Source organism: Haliotis rufescens, unplaced genomic scaffold (genome assembly GCF_023055435.1).
Source record: "Haliotis rufescens isolate VD_foot unplaced genomic scaffold, xgHalRufe1.0.p SCAF_19, whole genome shotgun sequence".
NCBI classification, from domain to species: domain Eukaryota; kingdom Metazoa; phylum Mollusca; class Gastropoda; order Lepetellida; family Haliotidae; genus Haliotis; species Haliotis rufescens.
Genome location: NW_025963879.1, coordinates 10088890 through 10110226, shown reverse-complemented (window position 1 = coordinate 10110226; position 21337 = coordinate 10088890). Strand labels below are relative to the sequence as shown.

General features: G+C 42.4%; 1 protein-coding gene across 3 annotated transcripts in view; it reads left to right on the top strand.

The window, feature by feature from the left end:
• Nucleotides 1-21337, top strand: part of LOC124113346 (protein VAC14 homolog) — a 53760-nt gene that overhangs the window by 25871 nt on the left and 6552 nt on the right. For all 3 annotated transcript variants that reach the window (XM_046473631.2, XM_046473630.2, XM_046473632.2), the window contains 8 exons: nucleotides 5588-5761; nucleotides 10240-10366; nucleotides 12417-12482; nucleotides 12822-13045; nucleotides 14900-15074; nucleotides 15322-15440; nucleotides 20153-20232; nucleotides 20492-20642. In XM_046473631.2, the coding sequence (XP_046329587.1) occupies nucleotides 5588-5761; nucleotides 10240-10366; nucleotides 12417-12482; nucleotides 12822-13045; nucleotides 14900-15074; nucleotides 15322-15440; nucleotides 20153-20232; nucleotides 20492-20642 (1116 nt within the window). The remainder of the gene's footprint in view (nucleotides 1-5587; nucleotides 5762-10239; nucleotides 10367-12416; nucleotides 12483-12821; nucleotides 13046-14899; nucleotides 15075-15321; nucleotides 15441-20152; nucleotides 20233-20491; nucleotides 20643-21337) is intronic.

Below are 21337 nucleotides of genomic sequence, written 5' to 3'. Positions count from 1 at the left end.
ATTACTGTGTTATTTGGCTGGATGGTTGCCTGGAGAGTTCGTCAGTGTGTTATTTGGCTGGATGGTTGCCTGGAGAGTTCATCAGTGTGTTATTTGGCTGGATGGTTGCCTGGAGAGTTCATCACTGAGTTATTTGGCTGGATGGTTGCCTGGAGAGTTCATCACTGTGTTATTTGGCTGGATGGTTGCCTGCAGAGTTGATTACTGTGTTATTCGGCTGGATGGTTGCCTGGAGAGTTCGTTAGTGTGTTATTTGACTGGATGGTTGCCTGGGGAGTTCATCAGTGTGTTATTTGGCTGGATGGTTGCCTGGAGAGTTCATCACTGAGTTATTTGGCTGGATGGTTGCCTGGAGAGTTCATCAGTGTGTTATTTGGCTGGATGGTTGCCTGGAGAGTTGATTACTGTGTTATTTGGCTGGATGGTTGCCTGGAGAGTTCATCACTGAGTTATTTGGCTGGATGGTTGCCTGGTGAGTTGATTACTGTGTTATTTGGCTGGATGGTTGCCTGGAGAGTTGATCACTGTGTTATTTGGCTGGATGGTTGCCTGCAGAGTTGATTACTGTGTTATTTGGCTGGATGGTTGCCTGGAGAGTTCATCAGTGTGTTATTTGGCTGGATGGTTGCCTGGAGAGTTTATTACTGTGTTATTTGGCTGGATGGTTGCCTGGAGAGTTCATCACTGTGTTATTTGGCTGGATGGTTGCCTGGAGAGTTGATTACTGTGTTATTTGGCTGGATGGTTGCCTGGAGAGTTCATCACTGAGTTATTTGGCTGGATGGGTGCCTGGAGAGTTCATCACTGTGTTATTTGGCTGGATGGTTGCCTGGTGAGTTCATCACTGTGTTATTTGGCTGGATGGTTGCCTGCAGAGTTGATTACTGTGTTATTTGGCTGGATGGTTGCCTGGAGAGTTTGTCAGTGTGTTATTTGGCTTGATGGTTGCCTGGAGAGTTCATCAGTGTGTTATTTGGCTGGATGGTTGCCTGGAGAGTTGATTACTGTGTTATTTGGCTGGATGGTTGCCTGGAGAGTTGATTACTGTGTTATTTGGCTGGATGGTTGCCTGGAGAGTTCATCACTGAGTTATTTGGCTGGATGGTTGCCTGGAGAGTTGATTACTGTGTTATTTTGCTGGATGGTTGCCTGGAGAGTTGATTACTGTGTTATTTGGCTGGATGGTTGCCTGGAGAGTTCATCAGTGTGTTATTTGGCTGGATGGTTGCCTGGTGAGTTGATTACTGTGTTATTTGGCTGGATGGTTGCCTGGAGAGTTCATCACTGTGTTATTTGGCTGGATGGTTGCCTGGTGAGTTGATTACTGTGTTATTTGTCTGGATGGTTGCCTGGAGAGTTCGTCAGTGTGTTATTTGGCTGGATGGTTGCCTGGAGAGTTCAACACTGTGTTATTTGGCTGGATGGTTGCCTGGAGAGTTCAACACTGTGTTATTTGGCTGGATGGTTGCCTGGAGAGTTCGTCAGTGTGTTATTTGGCTGGATGGTTGCCTGGAGAGTTCATCAGTGTGTTATTTGGCTGGATGGTTGCCTGGAGAGTTCATCACTGAGTTATTTGGCTGGATGGTTGCCTGGAGAGTTCATCACTGTGTTATTTGGCTGGATGGTTGCCTGCAGAGTTGATTACTGTGTTATTTGGCTGGATGGTTGCCTGGAGAGTTCGTTAGTGTGTTATTTGACTGGATGGTTGCCTGGGGAGTTCATCAGTGTGTTATTTGGCTGGATGGTTGCCTGGAGAGTTCATCACTGAGTTATTTGGCTGGATGGTTGCCTGGAGAGTTCATCAGTGTGTTATTTGGCTGGATGGTTGCCTGGAGAGTTGATTACTGTGTTATTTGGCTGGATGGTTGCCTGGAGAGTTCATCACTGAGTTATTTGGCTGGATGGTTGCCTGGAGAGTTCATCACTGTGTTATTTGGCTGGATGGTTGCCTGGTGAGTTCATCACTGTGTTATTTGGCTGGATGGTTGCCTGGAGAGTTGATTACTGTGTTATTTGGCTGGATGGTTGCCTGGAGAGTTCATCAGTGTGTTATTTTGCTGGATGGTTGCCTGGAGAGTTGATTACTGTGTTATTTGGCTGGATGGTTGCCTGGAGAGTTCATCACTGAGTTATTTGGCTGGATGGTTGCCTGGAGAGTTTATCACTGTGTTATTTGGCTGGATGGTTGCCTGGAGAGTTCGTCAGTGTGTTATTTGGCTGGATGGTTGCCTGGAGAGTTGATCACTGTGTTATTTGTCTGGATGGTTGCCTGGAGAGTTCATCAAGCTGCTGCACCTTCCCACATCTTGCAGGCAGTGTGTGTATAATCATCACGTAGCAAGGATAACAACACGTCCCTCACCCCTCTCAGCTACCCCTGACATTACAGGACAGTTGGGATATCGTGACCAGCTTTTTTCACAACAATCATCAGGTACCTGTTATTATAGATGGGAGATGCCAGACAGATGGGTTTCATGATATCACTATTGGAAGTATTGTCAGGCAACCTGATGATGAGCTCAAGTCTCCAACTTGTCAATCCCATGTGCTCACTCTATAACTGGTCGACTGTAACAGTTTGATGTATGTATAGTGCAGGTAGTCTGAGATTGTGAATGGTGGGTTTTATCAAACACACTTCTAATCCCCAGGAGTTGCAAGTAGTGTTACTGTCCATGTTGATAACAGACTTGTCAGATTTTGAACTGAGTGTTCCATCAGCCCCTTGTATGGTCACATGCGTCCTGACACCGCCAGCCACACTGACAGTTTATGTATTACCACATCAGGAATGGGGCTAGAATTCTGGAAAGTTATTGAAAAACTACTGGTTGTCTTAATACCTGAAATAAACAGTATCTAGGAGTACCTGGTCATGTAGCACAGCAATTCCCTGGGACTGGTTGTTGCCTTTGTTATTGTTTTTTCCCCGTGAGTACCCGGATGATATAGCAGAAATCTAGACTAGTTCGCGACCTGTGCTGCGCCATTCGTAAGAGATTTGTCGCTTTTATTGATAGTTTAAGGGCGTATGGTCACATTGATCAACAAAATGAAATACAGTTTTGGAAATAATAAGGAAATGTAGGTATCTTTGCATCGGTAATGGTAAGTGTTGATAAGTCACTGATTTGGTATTGTGTGATTTTCGTTTACACTATTTTGACTTGCAACACAAAGTAAATATTTCACCTGAGCATTGCTTTTTTAATGTGTGTATATTTTAGAGTCAAAATGTGTAACCTTTTCACTTAGGCAATTTATTAAACACCTAAATATTCAGTTATTTGACAAATTGACTTTAAAATCTGTCCATTTATGTTATTATGATAACAAATTCCAAACATTTTAACACTTTAATTTCATCACCCAGTGACTGGAATTTATAGGATTAAAAGAAAACAAAATTCAAAGTACATTTCTATAGTATTGGCTTCTAATCCTAGCTTAATTAGTCTATTGTGATGTTTTAAGCCCTTTTGAACCGCTTAATAATTGTTAGCCAATCTGTTAAATAAATGGACAGATGTTTCAGTCAATTTGTAAATTACCGAAGTATTTAGACATTTTATAAATTGCCTGAGAGAATCCAATTTTACACATTGACTGTAACTTATACACGCCTACAAACTAAAAGGCTTGTGAAAACAATGTCTATCGCATAGAAGAACTTCCCAAAGATATGGGTGCACTTCACGCCGAGATATGGTAGTATTCCGTCTGCTTTAGTTAACCTACACATGTAAAAACTTACTTTTGACATATCCACTGTGCAAGATAACAGTGATTAATTAATCAACATATTTTCTGTTGATCCTTTGATGGCGAGGAATGATTAGTTGATTTACAAAAAAGTAAATGAACTGATCACTCCTCTTGCTGGGCTGCCATGTGCATATTACATAACACACATTTCACCCCACTTCAAACCTGGATTCAGATTAAATAATTACCTCAGACCCAAGAAATGCCAAATGGGAACCTTTGTCAGGTAATCTGAGTGGTGCTACCACTAACTATACCTGTAATAAATTCATTAACTGAGCTTCAAGTGAATGACGACAAATGCACATATGATCATGCCAGGAAACATGGATGACAACAAGAGATAGCAATTGTATTATCTGCGCAATCTGAAATTCGAAAACGCTTTCACTGTAGGGATACTTTATTTTATTATTAAACTACAACCATCAGGGGTATTTCCAAATAACGACATCCGATGATCTTCCACTGTTCGTTTTGTCTGTTTCTTAGGGCTGAAGAAATGAATTAACATGTGTCCTTTGTCGAAATCTTCATAGATCATGGGTAACCAATCAGTGTTCCAAAATGCGCAAAACAAATATTGCCTCAAAGTTTATTTAGCTGCCCTTAGCTGACAAGAGATGGTAGCCCAGTCTCTTGTCATGCTCAGTTGCGTTAGCGAGGAAATATACTCACGGCAGCTAGAGAGCCTTAGCGGGCAGTGTTAGAGAGCCAAGAAGAAACCAGAAATTAGTGCCCCTTTAGATTTCAGTAGTATTAATGGCAGACTTCAAACATGCTTACAGACATTATTCAAGTTACATATAGCAAAACGAGACTTATTTATCTGTCCATTGTTTGTAAAGGTGCCATGTGTCGTCCCAACATTTCACCACCAACATACAGTAGGACTGGTACTTTCACTGCTGGACTGTGCTTCATATGGTAGTGTGGTCAGAGCTCCAGATAAGCTGCGTATCTGCGTAAAATATGCATCAGAAATGCAGAAATACGCAGTAAAATAAAATCCAAGCGTATCAAATACGCAACGAACATTACAGATACACTACAGAAATAAAACTTGTGCGTATCATCAAAATATTGTGAAGTAACCCTGCGTATTCAATTAGCAAATCAGAATGTTAATTCATAAAGTTTGTTGTAGAAATATATTCTTTTAGCCTTTTAAAACCTTTTTCTATTACCTGTCACCCCTAAAATAGAAATGATGGCATGTTCGATTTCCAAGAAATGACCTCTCTCACAAAATTCAGAGAAATGAGTCAGTCCACAGTGTACAACAATTTGGTAGAAATTAACACATCTCTCTTTGGACTAAGTTTGGAGTGTTATTTGTCAACTTATTTTGAAAACCTATGTTTTTGAACACTTATTATGAACTACTCACGACTATGGTGTGTTTAATCTTGAACTTTAGTAATAATTGTTACATATATAACTACCTGTGACCACTTTTCGGAATGTTCTTAGATTGCGGACCTGTGCACCTGTGTTATTACGCTTTGCAAGAGAGTGCCGTTTTCAAAGCGTTGTTGCTGTCATGGTAGACTGGAGCTTAAGCACTAGGTTCAAAATTATAATAAAGAGGTATCTATTATACAGTGGGACTACATCAAATTTCAAAACACAGTAGGTTTATCTCCTGAATGTGAAGTTCTTGTTGAGATGTGAGAAAAGTAACAACACAGGTAGGCACGCTTTAGCAATATAGACAGGCACACAGGTAGGCAAGACAGGTAGGCTTTGACCATGTAGGCGAAATTACAATATCAACAGCTGTTGAGTGCGTGGACATGTAGCATGTTATCTGCTGCAGGGTTCGGGAGGCAGCAGAGAATCTGAATGTCAGTCTACAGAAGCTGATTGAGGTGCAGGATGACCTGCCTACACCCACCCTGGAGTCCCTGGCAGACTCCACCCTCCACTCCGACCCTGACACAAGCAAGGAGACATCACCTGACACAGAGTCAGCCCGACCAGACAGTTCCAGGTAGGTTGCTTTAGCATCCTCACTGTATCTTCACTGACTTCTAACTATCTCTGATAAACATGTCATTGAAGACCTGCATCACTTCAGGCCTTCCTCCCACATCTCCACATTGTTCCGTTAAGCCCAGTGTGTTTGTGGTGTCTCCACTATGTGTTTGTGGTGTCCCCACTGTGTGTTTGTGGTGTCTCCACTGTATGTTTGTGGTGTCTCCACTGTATGTTTGTGGTGTCCCCACTGTGTGTTTGTGGTGTCTCTAACATTATGTTTGTGGTGTCTCCACTGTGTGTTTGTGGTGTCTCCACTATGTGTTTGTGGTGTCTCCACTGTATGTTTGTGGTGTCTCCACTATGTGTTTGTGGTGTCTCCACTGTGTGTTTGTGGTGTCTCCACTGTATGTTTGTGGTGTCTCCACTATGTGTTTGTGGTGTCCCCACTGTGTGTTTGTGGTGTCTCCACTGTGTGTTTGTGGTGTCTCCACTGTATGTTTGTGGTGTCCCCACTGTGTGTTTGTGGTGTCTCTAACAGTATGTTTGTGGTGTCTCCACTGTGTGTTTGTGGTGTCTCCACTGTGTGTTTGTGGTGTCTCCACTGTATGTTTGTGGTGTCTCCACTATGTGTTTGTGGTGTCTCTAACAGTATGTTTGTGGTGTCTCCACTGTGTGTTTGTGGTGTCTCCACTGTGTGTTTGTGGTGTCTCCACTGTATGTTTGTGGTGTCTCCACTATGTGTTTGTGGTGTCTCCACTGTGTGTTTGTGGTGTCTCCACTGTATGTTTGTGGTGTCCCCACTGTGTGTTTGTGGTGTCTCCACTGTATGTTTGTAGTGTCCCCACTGTGTGTTTGTGGTGTCTCTAACAGTATGTTTGTGGTGTCTCCACTGTGTGTTTGTGGTGTCTCCACTGTGTGTTTGTGGTGTCTCCACTGTATGTTTGTGGTGTCTCCACTATGTGTTTGTGGTGTCTCCACTGTGTGTTTGTGGTGTCTCCACGGTATGTTTGTGGTGTCCCCACTGTGTGTTTGTGGTGTCTCCACTGTATGTTTGTAGTGTCCCCACTGTGTGTTTGTGGTGTCTCTAACAGTATGTTTGTGGTGTCTCCACTGTGTGTTTGTGGTGTCTCCACTGTGTGTTTGTGGTGTCTCCACTGTGTGTTTGTGGTGTCTCCACTGTGTGTTTGTGGTGTCTCCACTGTATGTTTGTGGTGTCTCCACTATGTGTTTGTGGTGTCTCTAACAGTATGTTTGTGGTGTCTCCACTGTGTGTTTGTGGTGTCTCCACTGTGTGTTTGTGGTGTCTCCACTGTATGTTTGTGGTGTCTCCACTATGTGTTTGTGGTGTCTCCACTATGTGTTTGTGGTGTCTCCACTGTGTGTTTTATGGTGTCTCCACTGTATGTTTGTGGTGTCCCCACTGTGTGTTTGTGGTGTCCCCACTGTGTGTTTGTGGTGTCTCCACTGTGTGTTTGTGGTGTCTCCACTGTATTTTTGTGGTGTCTCCACTGTGTGTTTGTGGTGTCTCTAACAGTATGTTTGTGGTGTCTCCACTGTGTGTTTGTGGTGTCTCCACTGTGTGTTTGTGGTGTCTCCACTGTATGTTTGTGGTGTCTCAACTATGTGTTTGTGGTGTCTCCACTGTATGTTTGTGGTGTCTCCACTGTGTGTTTGTGGTGTCTCCACTGTGTGTTTGTGGTGTCCCCACTGTGTGTTTGTGGTGTCTCCACTGTGTGTTTGTGGTGTCCCCACTGTGTGTTTGTGGTGTCTCCACTGTATGTTTGTGGTGTCCCCACTGTGTGTTTGTGGTGTCTCCACTGTGTGTTTGTGGTGTCCCCACTGTGTGTTTGTGGTGTCTCCACTGTGTGTTTGTGGTGTCTCCACTGTATGTTTGTGGTGTCTCTAACAGTATGTTTGTGGTGTCTCCACTGTGTGTTTGTGGTGTCTCCACTGTGTGTTTGTGGTGTCTCCACTGTATGTTTGTGGTGTCTCCACTATGTGTTTGTGGTGTCTCCACTGTGTGTTTGTGGTGTCTCCACTGTGTGTTTGTGGTGTCCCCACTGTGTGTTTGTGGTGTCTCCACTGTGTGTTTGTGGTGTCTCCACTGTGTGTTTGTGGTGTCTCCACTGTGTGTTTGTGGTGTCCCCACTGTGTGTTTGTGGTGTCTCCACTGTGTGTTTGTGGTGTCCCCACTGTGTGTTTGTTGTGTCCCCACTGTGTGTTTGCAGTGTCTCCACTGTGTGTTTGTGGTGTCTCCACTGTATGTTTGTGGTGTCCCCACTGTGTGTTTGTGGTGTCCCCATTGTATGTTTGTGGTGTCTCCACTGTGTGTTTTATGGTGTCCCCACTGTGTGTTTGTGGTGTCTCCACTGTGTGTTTGTGGTGTCTCCACTGTGTGTTTGTGGTGTCCCCACTGTGTGTTTGTGGTGTCTCTAACAGTATGTTTGTGGTGTCCCCATTGTATGTTTGTGGTGTCCCCGCTGTGTGTTTGTGGTGTCTCCACTGTATGTTTGTGGTGTCTCCACTATGTGTTTGTGGTGTCCCCACTGTGTGTTTGTGGTGTCCCCACTGTGTGTTTGTGGTGTCTCCACTGTGTGTTTGTGGTGTCTCCACTGTATGTTTGTGGTGTCTCCACTATGTGTTTGTGGTGTCCCCACTGTGTGTTTGTGGTGTCTCCACTATGTGTTTGTGGTGTCTCCACTGTATGTTTGTGGTGTCTCCACTATGTGTTTGTGGTGTCCCCACTGTGTGTTTGTGGTGTCTCCACTGTGTGTTTGTGGTGTCTCCACTGTGTGTGTGTGGTGTCCCCACTGTGTGTTTGTGGTGTCTCCACTGTATGTTTGTGGTGTCTCCACTGTGTTTGTGGTGTCCCCACTGTGTGTTTGTGGTGTCCCCACTGTGTGTTTGTGGTGTCTCCACTGTGTGTTTGTGGTGTCTCCGCTGTGTGTTTGTGGTGTCTCCACTGTGTGTTTGTGGTGTCTCCACTGTATGTTTGTGGTGTCCCCACTGTGGTTTTGTGGTGTCTCCACTGTGTGTTTGTGGTGTCTCCACTGTGTGTTTGTGGTGTCTCCATTGTGTGTTTGTGGTGTCCCCACTGTATGATTGTGGTGTCTCCACTGTGTGTTTGTGGTGTCTCCGCTGTATGTTTGTGGTGTCTCCACTGTTTTTTATGGTGTTTCCACTGTGTGTTTGTGGTGTCTCCACTGTGTGTTTGTGGTGTCTCCACTGTGTGTTTGTGGTGTCCCCACTGTATGTTTGTGGTGTCCCCATTGTCTGTTTGTGGTGTCTCCACTGTGTGTTTGTGATGTCTCCACTATGTGTTTGTGGTGTCTCCACTGTGTGTTTGTGGTGTCTCCACTGTGTGTTTGTGGTGTCTCCACTGTGTGTTTGTGGTGTCTCCACTGTGTGTTTGTGGTGTCTCCACTGTGTGTTTGTGGTGTCCCCACTGTGTGTTTGTGGTGTCCCCACTGTGTCCTGTAGAAACATTTCCAGCCCCAGATTGCCTGGCCAAGATAAGCTGTGTGTTTTGTGTAACTTATGCTAAATGAATAGCCAAGACCCAATTAATTTTTAGTTGCAAGAATATTTAAAAGAAACCAATAATACGACAACACTTTGTGTACCGGTAATTACCAATGTATCCTTTTAAGTTGCATACCTGTATCTCTTTACAGATATTTATTTACTGATTGAATGACCTCTACTGCATGAACTCTCCTGCTCTGAATAATACATAAAAACTATACAAATTAAAAGTTTCCTAAAACAGCAGTTTGAGCAGAATTGTGTTAAAACAAAGTCCACTCATTGGTGTACAAAGAGCCAGTAGACTGGACCCATGGGAGTGAGATATATTGACTACCCAAACAAAACTACCAATACTTGCTTGGAATGATAACATGGGACTGAGATATATTGACTACCCAAACAAAACTACCAATACTTGCTTGGAATGATAACATGGGACTGAGATATATTGACTACCAAAACAAAACTACCAATACTTGCTTGGAATGATAACATGGGACTGAGATATATTGACTACCCAAACAAAACTACCAATACTTGCTTGGAATGATAACATGGGACTGAGATATATTGACTACCCAAACAAAACTACCAATACTTGCTTGGAATGATAACATGGGACTGAGATATATTGACTACCCAAACAAAACTACCAATACTTGCTTGGAATGATAACATGGGAGTAGGTACTCAATGTTTCCAACTATGTTTTTGAGCCCTGAACGTTGTTACACACAGTGTTGGTTTCTAAGCTAAACAGCTGGATGAACACACAGACTCAATACTAAACATTGCTTAGAAAGCACAGCAGTCTACTATTGTGTGTGGGATTTGTGTACTTTCTGGTTTTTCAAATGAAGATTTAACTTTCATATGTTGGCGTGAGAAACATGCTCCTTTTCATCCTTTGTACTTGTGTGGAGGCTTGTGTTGCTGTAGTCATGGTTACCCTTGTTGTTTCAGTGCAATACAGTTGGATGTTTTATCTGTGATCAAAGTATTACAACGAATGTTAGGCCATGAAGCTATACAGACTAGAGTTTCCGCTCTACGCTGGTTCAGCCTGCTTCTATCAAAGACACCCAATAAGGTACATAACAACAACAACAACAACAATGTGCATATTTAAAATGGCACCAAATCCACACCCTAAATCATACTCAAAGTGCTACATTATTACCCCAGTCAATGGGTTTTCATTCTCAGCTCCCCAGGGAGTATGTACCGTTATTGTACCATATTAGTAGGTTTCTCAGATACTGTCCTGCTCACACAAGGCCGTTATTGTACCATATTAGTAGGTTTCTCAGGTACTGCCCTGCTCACACAAGGCTGTTATTGTACCATATTAGTAGGTTTCTCAGGTACTGCCCTGCTCACACAAGGCCGTTATTGTACCATATTAGTGGGTTTCTCAGGTACTGCCCTGCTCACACAAGGCTGTTATTGTACCATATTAGTAGGTTTCTCAGATACTGCCCTGCTCACACAAGGCCGTTATTGTACCATATTAGTAGGTTTCTCAGATACTGTCCTGCTCACACAAGGCTGTTATTGTACCATATTAGTAGGTTTCTCAGGTACTGCCCTGCTCACACAAGGCTGTTATTGTACCATATTAGTAGGTTTCTCAGATACTGCCCTGCTCACACAAGGCCGTTATTGTACCATATTAGTAGGTTTCTCAGGTACTGTCCTGCTCACACAAGGCTGTTATTGTACCATATTAGTAGGTTTCTCAGGTACTGCCCTGCTCACACAAGGCTGTTATTGTACCATATTAGTAGGTTTCTCAGATACTGCCCTGCTCACACAAGGCTGTTATTGTACCATATTAGTAGGTTTCTCAGATACTGCCCTGCTCACACAAGGCTGTTATTGTACCATATTAGTAAGTTTCTCAGATACTGTCCTGCTCACACAAGGCCGTTATTGTACCATATTAGTAAGTTTCTCAGATACTGCCCTGCTCACACAAGGCCGATATTGTACCATATTAGTAGGTTTCTCAGATACTGCCCTGCTCACACAAGGCTGTTATTGTACCATATTAGTAGGTTTCTCAGGTACTGTACACACAAGGCCGTTATTGTACCATATTAGTAGGTTTCTCAGGTACTGCCCTGCTCACACAAGGCTGTTATTGTACCATATTAGTAGGTTTCTCAGGTACTGCCCTGCTCACACAAGGCCGTTATTGTACCATATTAGTAGGTTTCTCAGATACTGCCCTGCTCACACAAGGCTGTTATTGTACCATATTAGTAGGTTTCTCAGATACTGTACACACAAGGCCGTTATTGTACCATATTAGTAGGTTTCTCAGGTACTGCCCTGCTCACACAAGGCTGTTATTGAAGCATATTAGTAGGTTTCTCAGATACTGCCCTGCTCACACAAGGCTGTTATTGTACCATATTAGTAGGTTTCTCAGGTACTGTCCTGCTCACACAAGGCTGTTATTGTACCATATTAGTAGGTTTCTCAGATACTGCCCTGCTCACACAAGGCTGTTATTGTACCATATTAGTAGGTTTCTCAGATACTGCCCTGCTCACACAAGGCTGTTATTGTACCATATTAGTAGGTTTCTCAGATACTGCCCTGCTCACACAAGGCCGTTATTGTACCATATTAGTAGGTTTCTCAGATACTGTCCTGCTTACACAAGGCTGTTATTGTACCATATTAGTAGGTTTCTCAGATACTGTACACACAAGGCCGTTATTGTACCATATTAGTAGGTTTCTCAGGTACTGTACACACAAGGCCGTTATTGTACCATATTAGTAGGTTTCTCAGATACTGTCCTGCTAACACAAGGCCGTTATTGTACCATATTAGTAGGTTTCAAGGCCGTTATTTTACCATATTAGTAGGTTTCTCAGATACTGATTTGATCACACAAGGCCGTTATTGTGTCATATTAGTAGGTTTCTCAGATACTGATTTGATCGCACAAGGCCGTTACTGTATCATATTAGTAGGTTTCTCAGATACTGATTTGATCACAATATTGTTTATTGTCTGTACACTAAGTGTAGTAAGTTTTGCATTTATTTTGAGTTTTCTGTACATGAGATGTTTTTTCCACATTGTTGTCCACTCCAAGTCAATTGTTTCCATGTTTTGTTTTTCAGACCTTTCGATATATAGATGAGTTCTTTAAACTACTTCTCAACACTTTGTCCGACCCGTCAGATGATGTAAGTAAGATCTTAGCTGTAATCTAAAATGGAATACAGTTCTATTTTTTCAAACAATATATTTTTAATATTTTGAAATTATTTAATATTAATTCGGGGAGAACATGAAATAATGTTCCCTAAAATTGTGGGGTGTCAGCAAAAATATGATAGAGCCCTAAGACAAATCTCACTGCCCCTTATCTAAATGATTTTTTCTGTTATAATATAACAATACCATGTTTTGAAAGCACTGTGCAGCAAATATTATGTGAGATTTTGTAATGTTTAGTAAAGTTCAACCTGTATTCATAATTGTTTCTTGTGTGACCAATATGAAAAATTCTGAGATGATTGTAGGTGGTGTTACTAGATCTCGAAGTCTTGGCAGAAATATCATCCAATCCTGCTGGTGACAATGTTACCACAGAAACCACGAATTTGACAATTCCTAGTCCTGTGAGGCAGCTGGTGGATCTACAGAAAGGTCTCAATCAATATTTCACCAATTTCATGATCCACCTGCTGGACCTGTTCAAGACAGACAGACAGTTGCTGGAAGATAGAGGATCTTTCATTATTAGGTAGGCACAGTTTGCTGGTGCTAGACTACACCGCTATGTATGTAACAGGGACCAAATAGTTTGGTGCGTGCAGAGATCTGTTCCATGAAGTGATTGTAGCGCTAAGACAATCTAAACTCTTACTTGGATACGAATGTACAACAGTCGTAGTTCAGATCACTTGGCTCGAGACCCTGTATCTATTGCTCGTATTATTATCAAAGTCACGCCTTTATCCTTATGTGGCAGGAACAAAATTGCACTGGGAATTATTTAATTTTCCTGGTCATTCTTTTTCTTGCATATTCTGATAAATAATATTTCCCCTCAGTACTCATTCAACTGTCTTACATACTTAATGCACTGGTTACGACCCCTGTTTGCATTATATACAAACATTGTTCTAAGCAGAGACAGATTTTCTGTGGCATCTTTTATTGCTTGATAACTGTGCTGGGTTTGCCTTTTATTCATCTGTTTATTCATCTTCCCAAAGCAAGGGAGTTCAGTCCAGTTTCCACCCTTGCCAAACTGAGCTGACATTTCTGGGCTCGATTGTAGCACCACCAGTGGTTATTATGAGTTATGTCCTTTCTATGTCCCTCCTATTGACTGACTATCAGATTCCATCTCTCATATCACTTGCATCTGCTTCAAACGATCTGATCGATAATAAAAATCTATTTTGTAATAAAACATGTCTTACTTTGTGAAGTACATCAAATCAAGTGAGCACCTTGATTAAAAACATGAAAAGATTTGGAAAGTATCTGTTGACGCCAAGTTGGCTGTGCACATGCTTTAAAAATCCTGCAATCATCTGAAATGTGCACAAACTGGATGTTGATTTCGTTACGCGATATACATTGGACTTTGCATAAACTTGTTAGTCCAGCCAAAACATAACTCCATAATTCCAGCCTAGTTCGGCAAGGGTGGAAACTGGACTTTTATGGTCAGTTAGCTCCCTTGCCTTGAGAAGATGCCTTTTATTTAGTGCCTGATAATTTGCACAATACACTATTTATAAATTGCAAGTGATTCTGTGGCATTTTATTTGCTAACCAAGTAGTGTCTTATGCATTTATGTTTCCATAAACCGAAATAATATTAGGCCATGTGCACTTGGCAGACATTAGAATGGACAGGGTTTAGTGTTGTAGTATTGTGCAGAATGATGCCTCTGGTTTGGAATTAGTTATTTTCTATTTTTTTAGTTTTTTCTATTTCTTAGTTTATAAGTACATAAAAACAAAAAAAATATTGAATTAAATTGAGTAAATTATTAGGCAAACACCTGTCCATTGATCTGCCACTTTCTGGTGGATAGCTGCTATGAAACTGTTTAAACATTTAAACTGCACATCAAGGAGAAGAATGACCTGGTGCCTTTTGCTAATCAGGAGGTTTTCATCATTTTACTTTTTGCTTCTCCCTGGCAACAAGTCGGACATGAGTTCAAATGAGGGTAGGGTTCTTTCCAGAGCATAACTCATAAACCATTCAATATATCTTTATGAAACATAGTTTTTTGTGCCATTTATACACTCTGAATAATCAGAACTTTGCAGCTGCCAGTGCCGTAGCCAGCCGGGAGGAGGGGGGGCAGTTGCCCACCCCTTGGATTTTTTATAGAAAACATTTTTCCTTTTGAAAGTTAACTTGAATAAGAAATGAATAATCTTATTTGCCCCCCTTGTCAAAAAAAGTTAACTAAGGCCTTGGCTGCACATGCGTGACTACAATCACATGCCTCTGCTGCTGCTGCCTCTGCTGCTGCTGTTGTGATGATGGTGAGGTGATGGTAAAGAGGGTACACAGACTTGTTAACGTAATGAATGGCATCTTTTGAAGGAGACCTGTGTTGTATTGTAGACAGCTTGCAGTGTATCTGAATGCTGATGCATTGTTCCGGTGTCTGGCTGAGATCCTGCCGCAGGAGGAGGATGTGACCTTCGTGTGTACCATGGTGCAGACTCTCAACACCATCCTCCTCACCTCAACAGAACTCTTCCATCTTCGCTCACAGCTCAAAGATCTGCAAACAGAGGTACAAAAACAGTTTCCGATATGGCACATTTTTGTGTATTTTAAGGTTAACTATCTGCCACCTTGATTAACTTGACTATCTGACACCTTGAGTAACTTGACTATCTGACACCTTGAGTAACTTAACGATCTGACACCTTGAGTAACTTGGCTATCTGACACCTTGAGTAACTTGACAAGGCCCAGCTGTCACAGCAGCTTTAATGAAGTTTATATATGGCTGTTTGCTATGCTTCTGTTGTATGTAGGAAAGCTGTTCACTGTTCTGCCGCCTCTACAAGTGTTGGTGCCACAGTCCGGTGGCCACGGTGTGTCTGTGCTACTTGTCACAGAACTACACACACGCCTGCAACCTCCTCCACTCCTTGTATCCTTGGAGCATGACACCCTGAATACACCATGTAACACACCCACACCCTGAATACATCATGTAGGACACCCACACCCTGAATACATCATGTAACACACCCACACCCTGAATACACCATGTAACACACCCACACCCTAAATACATCATGTAGGACACCCACACCCTGAATACATCATATAACACACCAACACCCTGAATACATCATATAACACACCCACACCCTGAATACATCATGTAGGACACCCACACCCTGAATACACCATGTAACACACCCACACCCTGAATACATCATGTAGGACACCCACACCCTGAATACATCATGTAACACACCCACACCCTGAATACACCATGTAACACACCCACACCCTAAATACATCATGTAGGACACCCACACCCTGAATACATCATGTAACACACCAACACCCTGAATACATCATATAACACACCCACACCCTGAATACATCATGTAGGACACCCACACCCTGAATACACCATGTAACACACCCACACCCTGAATACATCATGTAACACACCCACACCCTGAATACATCATGTAACACACCAACACCCTGAATACATCATATAACACACCCACACCCTGAATACATCATGTAACACACCCACACACTGAATACATCATGTAACACACCCACACCCTGAATACACCATGTAACACACCCACACCCTGAATACATCATGTAACACACCCACACCCTGAATACATCATGTAACACACCCACACCCTGAATACACCATGTAACACACCCACACCCTGAATACATCATGTAGGACACCCACACCCTGAATACATCATGTAGGACAACAACACCCTGAATACACCATGTAACACACCCACACCCTAAATACATCATGTAACACACCCACACCCTGAATACATCATGTAGGACACCAACCTGAATACATCATGTAGGACACCCACACCCTGAATACATCATGTAGGACACCAACACCCTGAATACACCATGTAACACACCCACAACCTGAATACACCATGTAACACTACCACACCCTGAATACACCATGTAACACACCCACACCCTGAATATATCATGTAACACACCCACACCCTGAATACACCATGTAACACACCCACAACCTGAATACACCATGTAACACTACCACACCCTGAATACATCATGTAAGACACCAACACCCTGAATACATCATGTAACACACCCACACCCTTAATACATCATGTAACACACCCACACCATGTAACACACCCACACCCTGAATACATCATGTAAGACACCAACACCCTGAATACATCATGTAACACACCCACACCCTGAATACATCATGTAGGACACCCACACCCTGAATACATCATGTAACACACCCACACCCTGAATACATCATGTAACACACCCACACCCTGAATACATCATGTAACACACTTACATCCTGAATACATCATGTAACACACCTACACCCTGAATACATCATGTAACACACCTACACCCTGAATACACCATGTAACACACCAACACCCTGAATACATCATGTAACACACCCACACCCTGAATACATCATGTAACACACCCACACCCTGAATACATCATGTAACACACCAACACCCTGAATACATCATGTAACACACCTACACCCTGAATACATCATGTAACACACCTACACCCTGAATACACCATGTAACACACCAACACCCTGAATACATCATGTAACACACCCACACCCTGAATACATCATGTAACACACCCACACCGTGAATACATCATGTAACACACCCACACCCTGAATACATCATGTAACACACCCACACCCTGAATACACCATGTAACACACAGACACCCTGAATATACCATGTAACACACCCACACCCTGAATACATCATGTAACACACAGACACCCTGAATACACCATGTAACACACCCACACCCTGAATACATCATGTAACACACCCACACCCTGAATACATGATGTAACACACCAACACCCTTAATACATCATGTAGGACACCCACACCCTGAATACATCATGTAACACACCCACACCGTGAATACATGATGTAACACACCAACACCCTTAATACATCATGTAGGACACCCACACCCTGAATACATCATGTAACACACCCACACCCTGAATACATGATGTAACACACCAACACCCTGAATACATCATGTAACACACCCACACCGTGAATACATCATGTAACACACCCACACCCTGAATACATCATGTAACACACCCACACCCTGAATACACCATGTAACACACCCACACCCTTAATACATCATGTAACACACCAACACCCTTAATACATCATGTAACACACCCACACCCTGAATACGCCATGTAACACACCCATACCCCAAAACATCATGTAACACACCAACACTCTGAATACATCATGTAACACACCCACACCCTGAATACATCATGTAACACACCCACACCCTGAATACATCATGTAACACACCAACACCCTGAATACACCATGTAACACACAGACACCCTGAATATACCATGCAACACACCCACACCCTGAATACACCATGTAACACACAGACACCCTGAAGACAACATGTAACACACCCACATCCTGAATACATCATGTAACACACCAACACTCTGAATACATCATGTAACACACCCACACCCTTAATACATCATGTAGGACACCCACACCCTTAATACATCATGTAACACACCAACACCCTGAATACATCATGTAACACACCCACACCCTGAATACGCCATGTAACATACCCATACCCCAAAACATCATGTAACACACAGACACCCTGAATACACCATGTAACACACCAACACTCTTAATACATCATGTAACACACCCACACCCTGAATACATCATGTAACACACCCACACCGTGAATACATCATGTAACACACCCACACCCTTAATACATCATGTAGGACACCCACACCCTGAATACACCATGTAACACACAGACACCCTGAATATACCATGTAACACACCCACACCCTGAATACATCATGTAACACACAGACACCCTGAATACATCATGTAACACACCCACACCCTGAATACATCATGTAACACACAGACACCCTGAATACATCATGTAACACACCAACACCCTGAATACATCATGTAACACACCCACACCCTGAATTCGTCATGTAACACACCCACACCCTGAATACACCATGTAACACACCTACACCCTGAATATACCATGTAACACACCCACACCCTGAATACATCATGTAACACACAGACACCCTGAATACATCATGTAAGAAACCCACACCCTGAATACATCATGTAACACACCAACACCCTTAATACATCATGTAGGACACCCACACCCTGAATACATCATGTAACACCAACACCCTGAATACATCATGTAACACACCTACACCCTGAATACATCATGTAACACACCCACACCCTTAATACATCATGTAACACACTTACACCCTGAATACATCATGTAACACACCTACACCCTGAATTCGTCATGTAACACACCCATTCTCCGAATACAACATGTAACACACCCACACCCTTAATACATCATGTAACACACCCACACCCTGAATACATCATGTAACACACCAACACCCTGAATACACCATGTAACACACCCACACCCTGAATACATCATGTAACACACCTACACCCTGAATACATCATGTAACACACCCATTCTCCGAATACACCATGTAACACACCCACACCCTTAATACATCATGTAACACACCCACACCCTTAATACATCATGTAACACACTTACACCCTGAATACATCATGTAACACACCTACACCCTGAATTCGTCATGTAACACACCCATTCTCCGAATACACCATGTAACACACCCACACCCTAAATACATCATGTAACACACCCACACCCTGAATACATCATGTAACACACCAACACCCTGAATACACCATGTAACACACCCACACCCTGAATACATCATGTAACACACCTACACCCTGAATACATCATGTAACACACCCATTCTCCGAATACACCATGTAACACACCCACACCCTTAATACATCATGTAACACACCCACACCCTTAATACATCATGTAACACACTTACACCCTGAATACATCATGTAACACACCTACACCCTGAATTCGTCATGTAACACACCCATTCTCCGAATACACCATGTAACACACCCACACCCTTAATACATCATGTAACACACCCACACCCTTAATACATCATGTAACACACTTACACCCTGAATACATCATGTAACACACCTACACCCTGAATTCGTCATGTAACACACCTACACCCTGAATTCGTCATGTAACACACCCACACCCTGAATACATCATGTAACACACCCACACCCTGAATACATCATGTAGCACACTTACACCCTGAATACATCATGTAACACACTTACACCCTGAATACATCATGTAACACACCAACACCCTGAATACATCATGTAACACCAACACCCTGAATACATCATGTAACACACCCACACCCTGAATACATCATGTAACACACTTACACCCTGAATACATCATGTAACACCAACACCCTGAATACATCATGTAACACCAACACCCTGAATACATCATGTAACACACTTACACCCTGAATACATCATGTAACACACCCACACCCTGAATACATCATGTAACACACTGAATATCTGTATTGTTGCTGTGGAAATGAAGACACTTCCTTAACACCTCTAGTGGTGACCTTGAGGTGACGGTGGACTTCCTGAAGGAGATTGACAAACTGGTGCAGCTCATTGAGTCCCCTATCTTTGTGTGTAGGTATACAAGCTTGTCACATATGCTCTATTCCCCTGTGGTAGTGGCCAAATGGTTATATCAATTCATTATTAAGCTGATTGTTATTTTTGTTAAAAGAGTTTGCAATGTGTTATATATATCAACAAAATAAATATATCAAAAATATAAAGATAAAATGAAGAGGCCAAATTAGTTCATCTCTTGAAGAGAGCCTCTGTGATGATTCACATCCTTGTCTACCTGTGGTTATTGGGGTTGGTTACATTTTGACTTCAGATCTACGTCTGCAGCTACTTGATGTTGAGAGCAATGAGGACCTGATCAAGAGTCTGTATGGTCTGCTGATGTTGTTGCCGCAGTCCGAGGCATTCAAGCTACTGCGGTACCGACTTGAGTGCATCCCCCACTACCATTTTCCTGACAAAACGTAAGGTTCATAGCAGACTGTTGACCACAGTATGGATGATACGACATTTTCCTTATGTCTGCCATGCAAAGGTTATTGACATAATTCATCCATGGAATTTGTCTGACAATATTAAAAAATCTTACTGGAAAAGTATTAGATTTTTTAGCGTGCAGTTTACTTTGTACAATCTCTAGTATGGGCCCTGCTTTGAAAAAGTTTAAGTCAAAGGTAAAGGACAGCATTGAGTTATTTGTCAAGGATGGCTATCTCTTTGTCTGTTCCTGAATCATAGGGAACTCTACAGGCATGGAATTAGATGTTTGCAGGAATCAACATAATTCATTATAAGTGACATTTCTTTCACCTTTAAGGTAAGAATGAAATTGTGGTTATGTCATCCTTTCTTTTCAATAGAACTCAAAGATTCTTGACTTGTGGGACACCCTACAATGAACTTGTACTATAATGATCTAGATAATTCTCTTCGCAAATACCAGAAAAAGGTGATATATCAAGGTCATGAGATTGCATTTCTCTGTCTTCTTTCGAATCTGAGTGTCTGAATTAAAGGTTTCCAGCTTCTAAAGTTGATTAATCCGTACATACCTCACATTGCCACGGTCACCTCCCAGATCTGGGTCATGTGCTATGCATGCTGGTTGACCTACTTGCACTGATCATGTGTCTATCCCTGTCAACGCATTCTCTTTCAA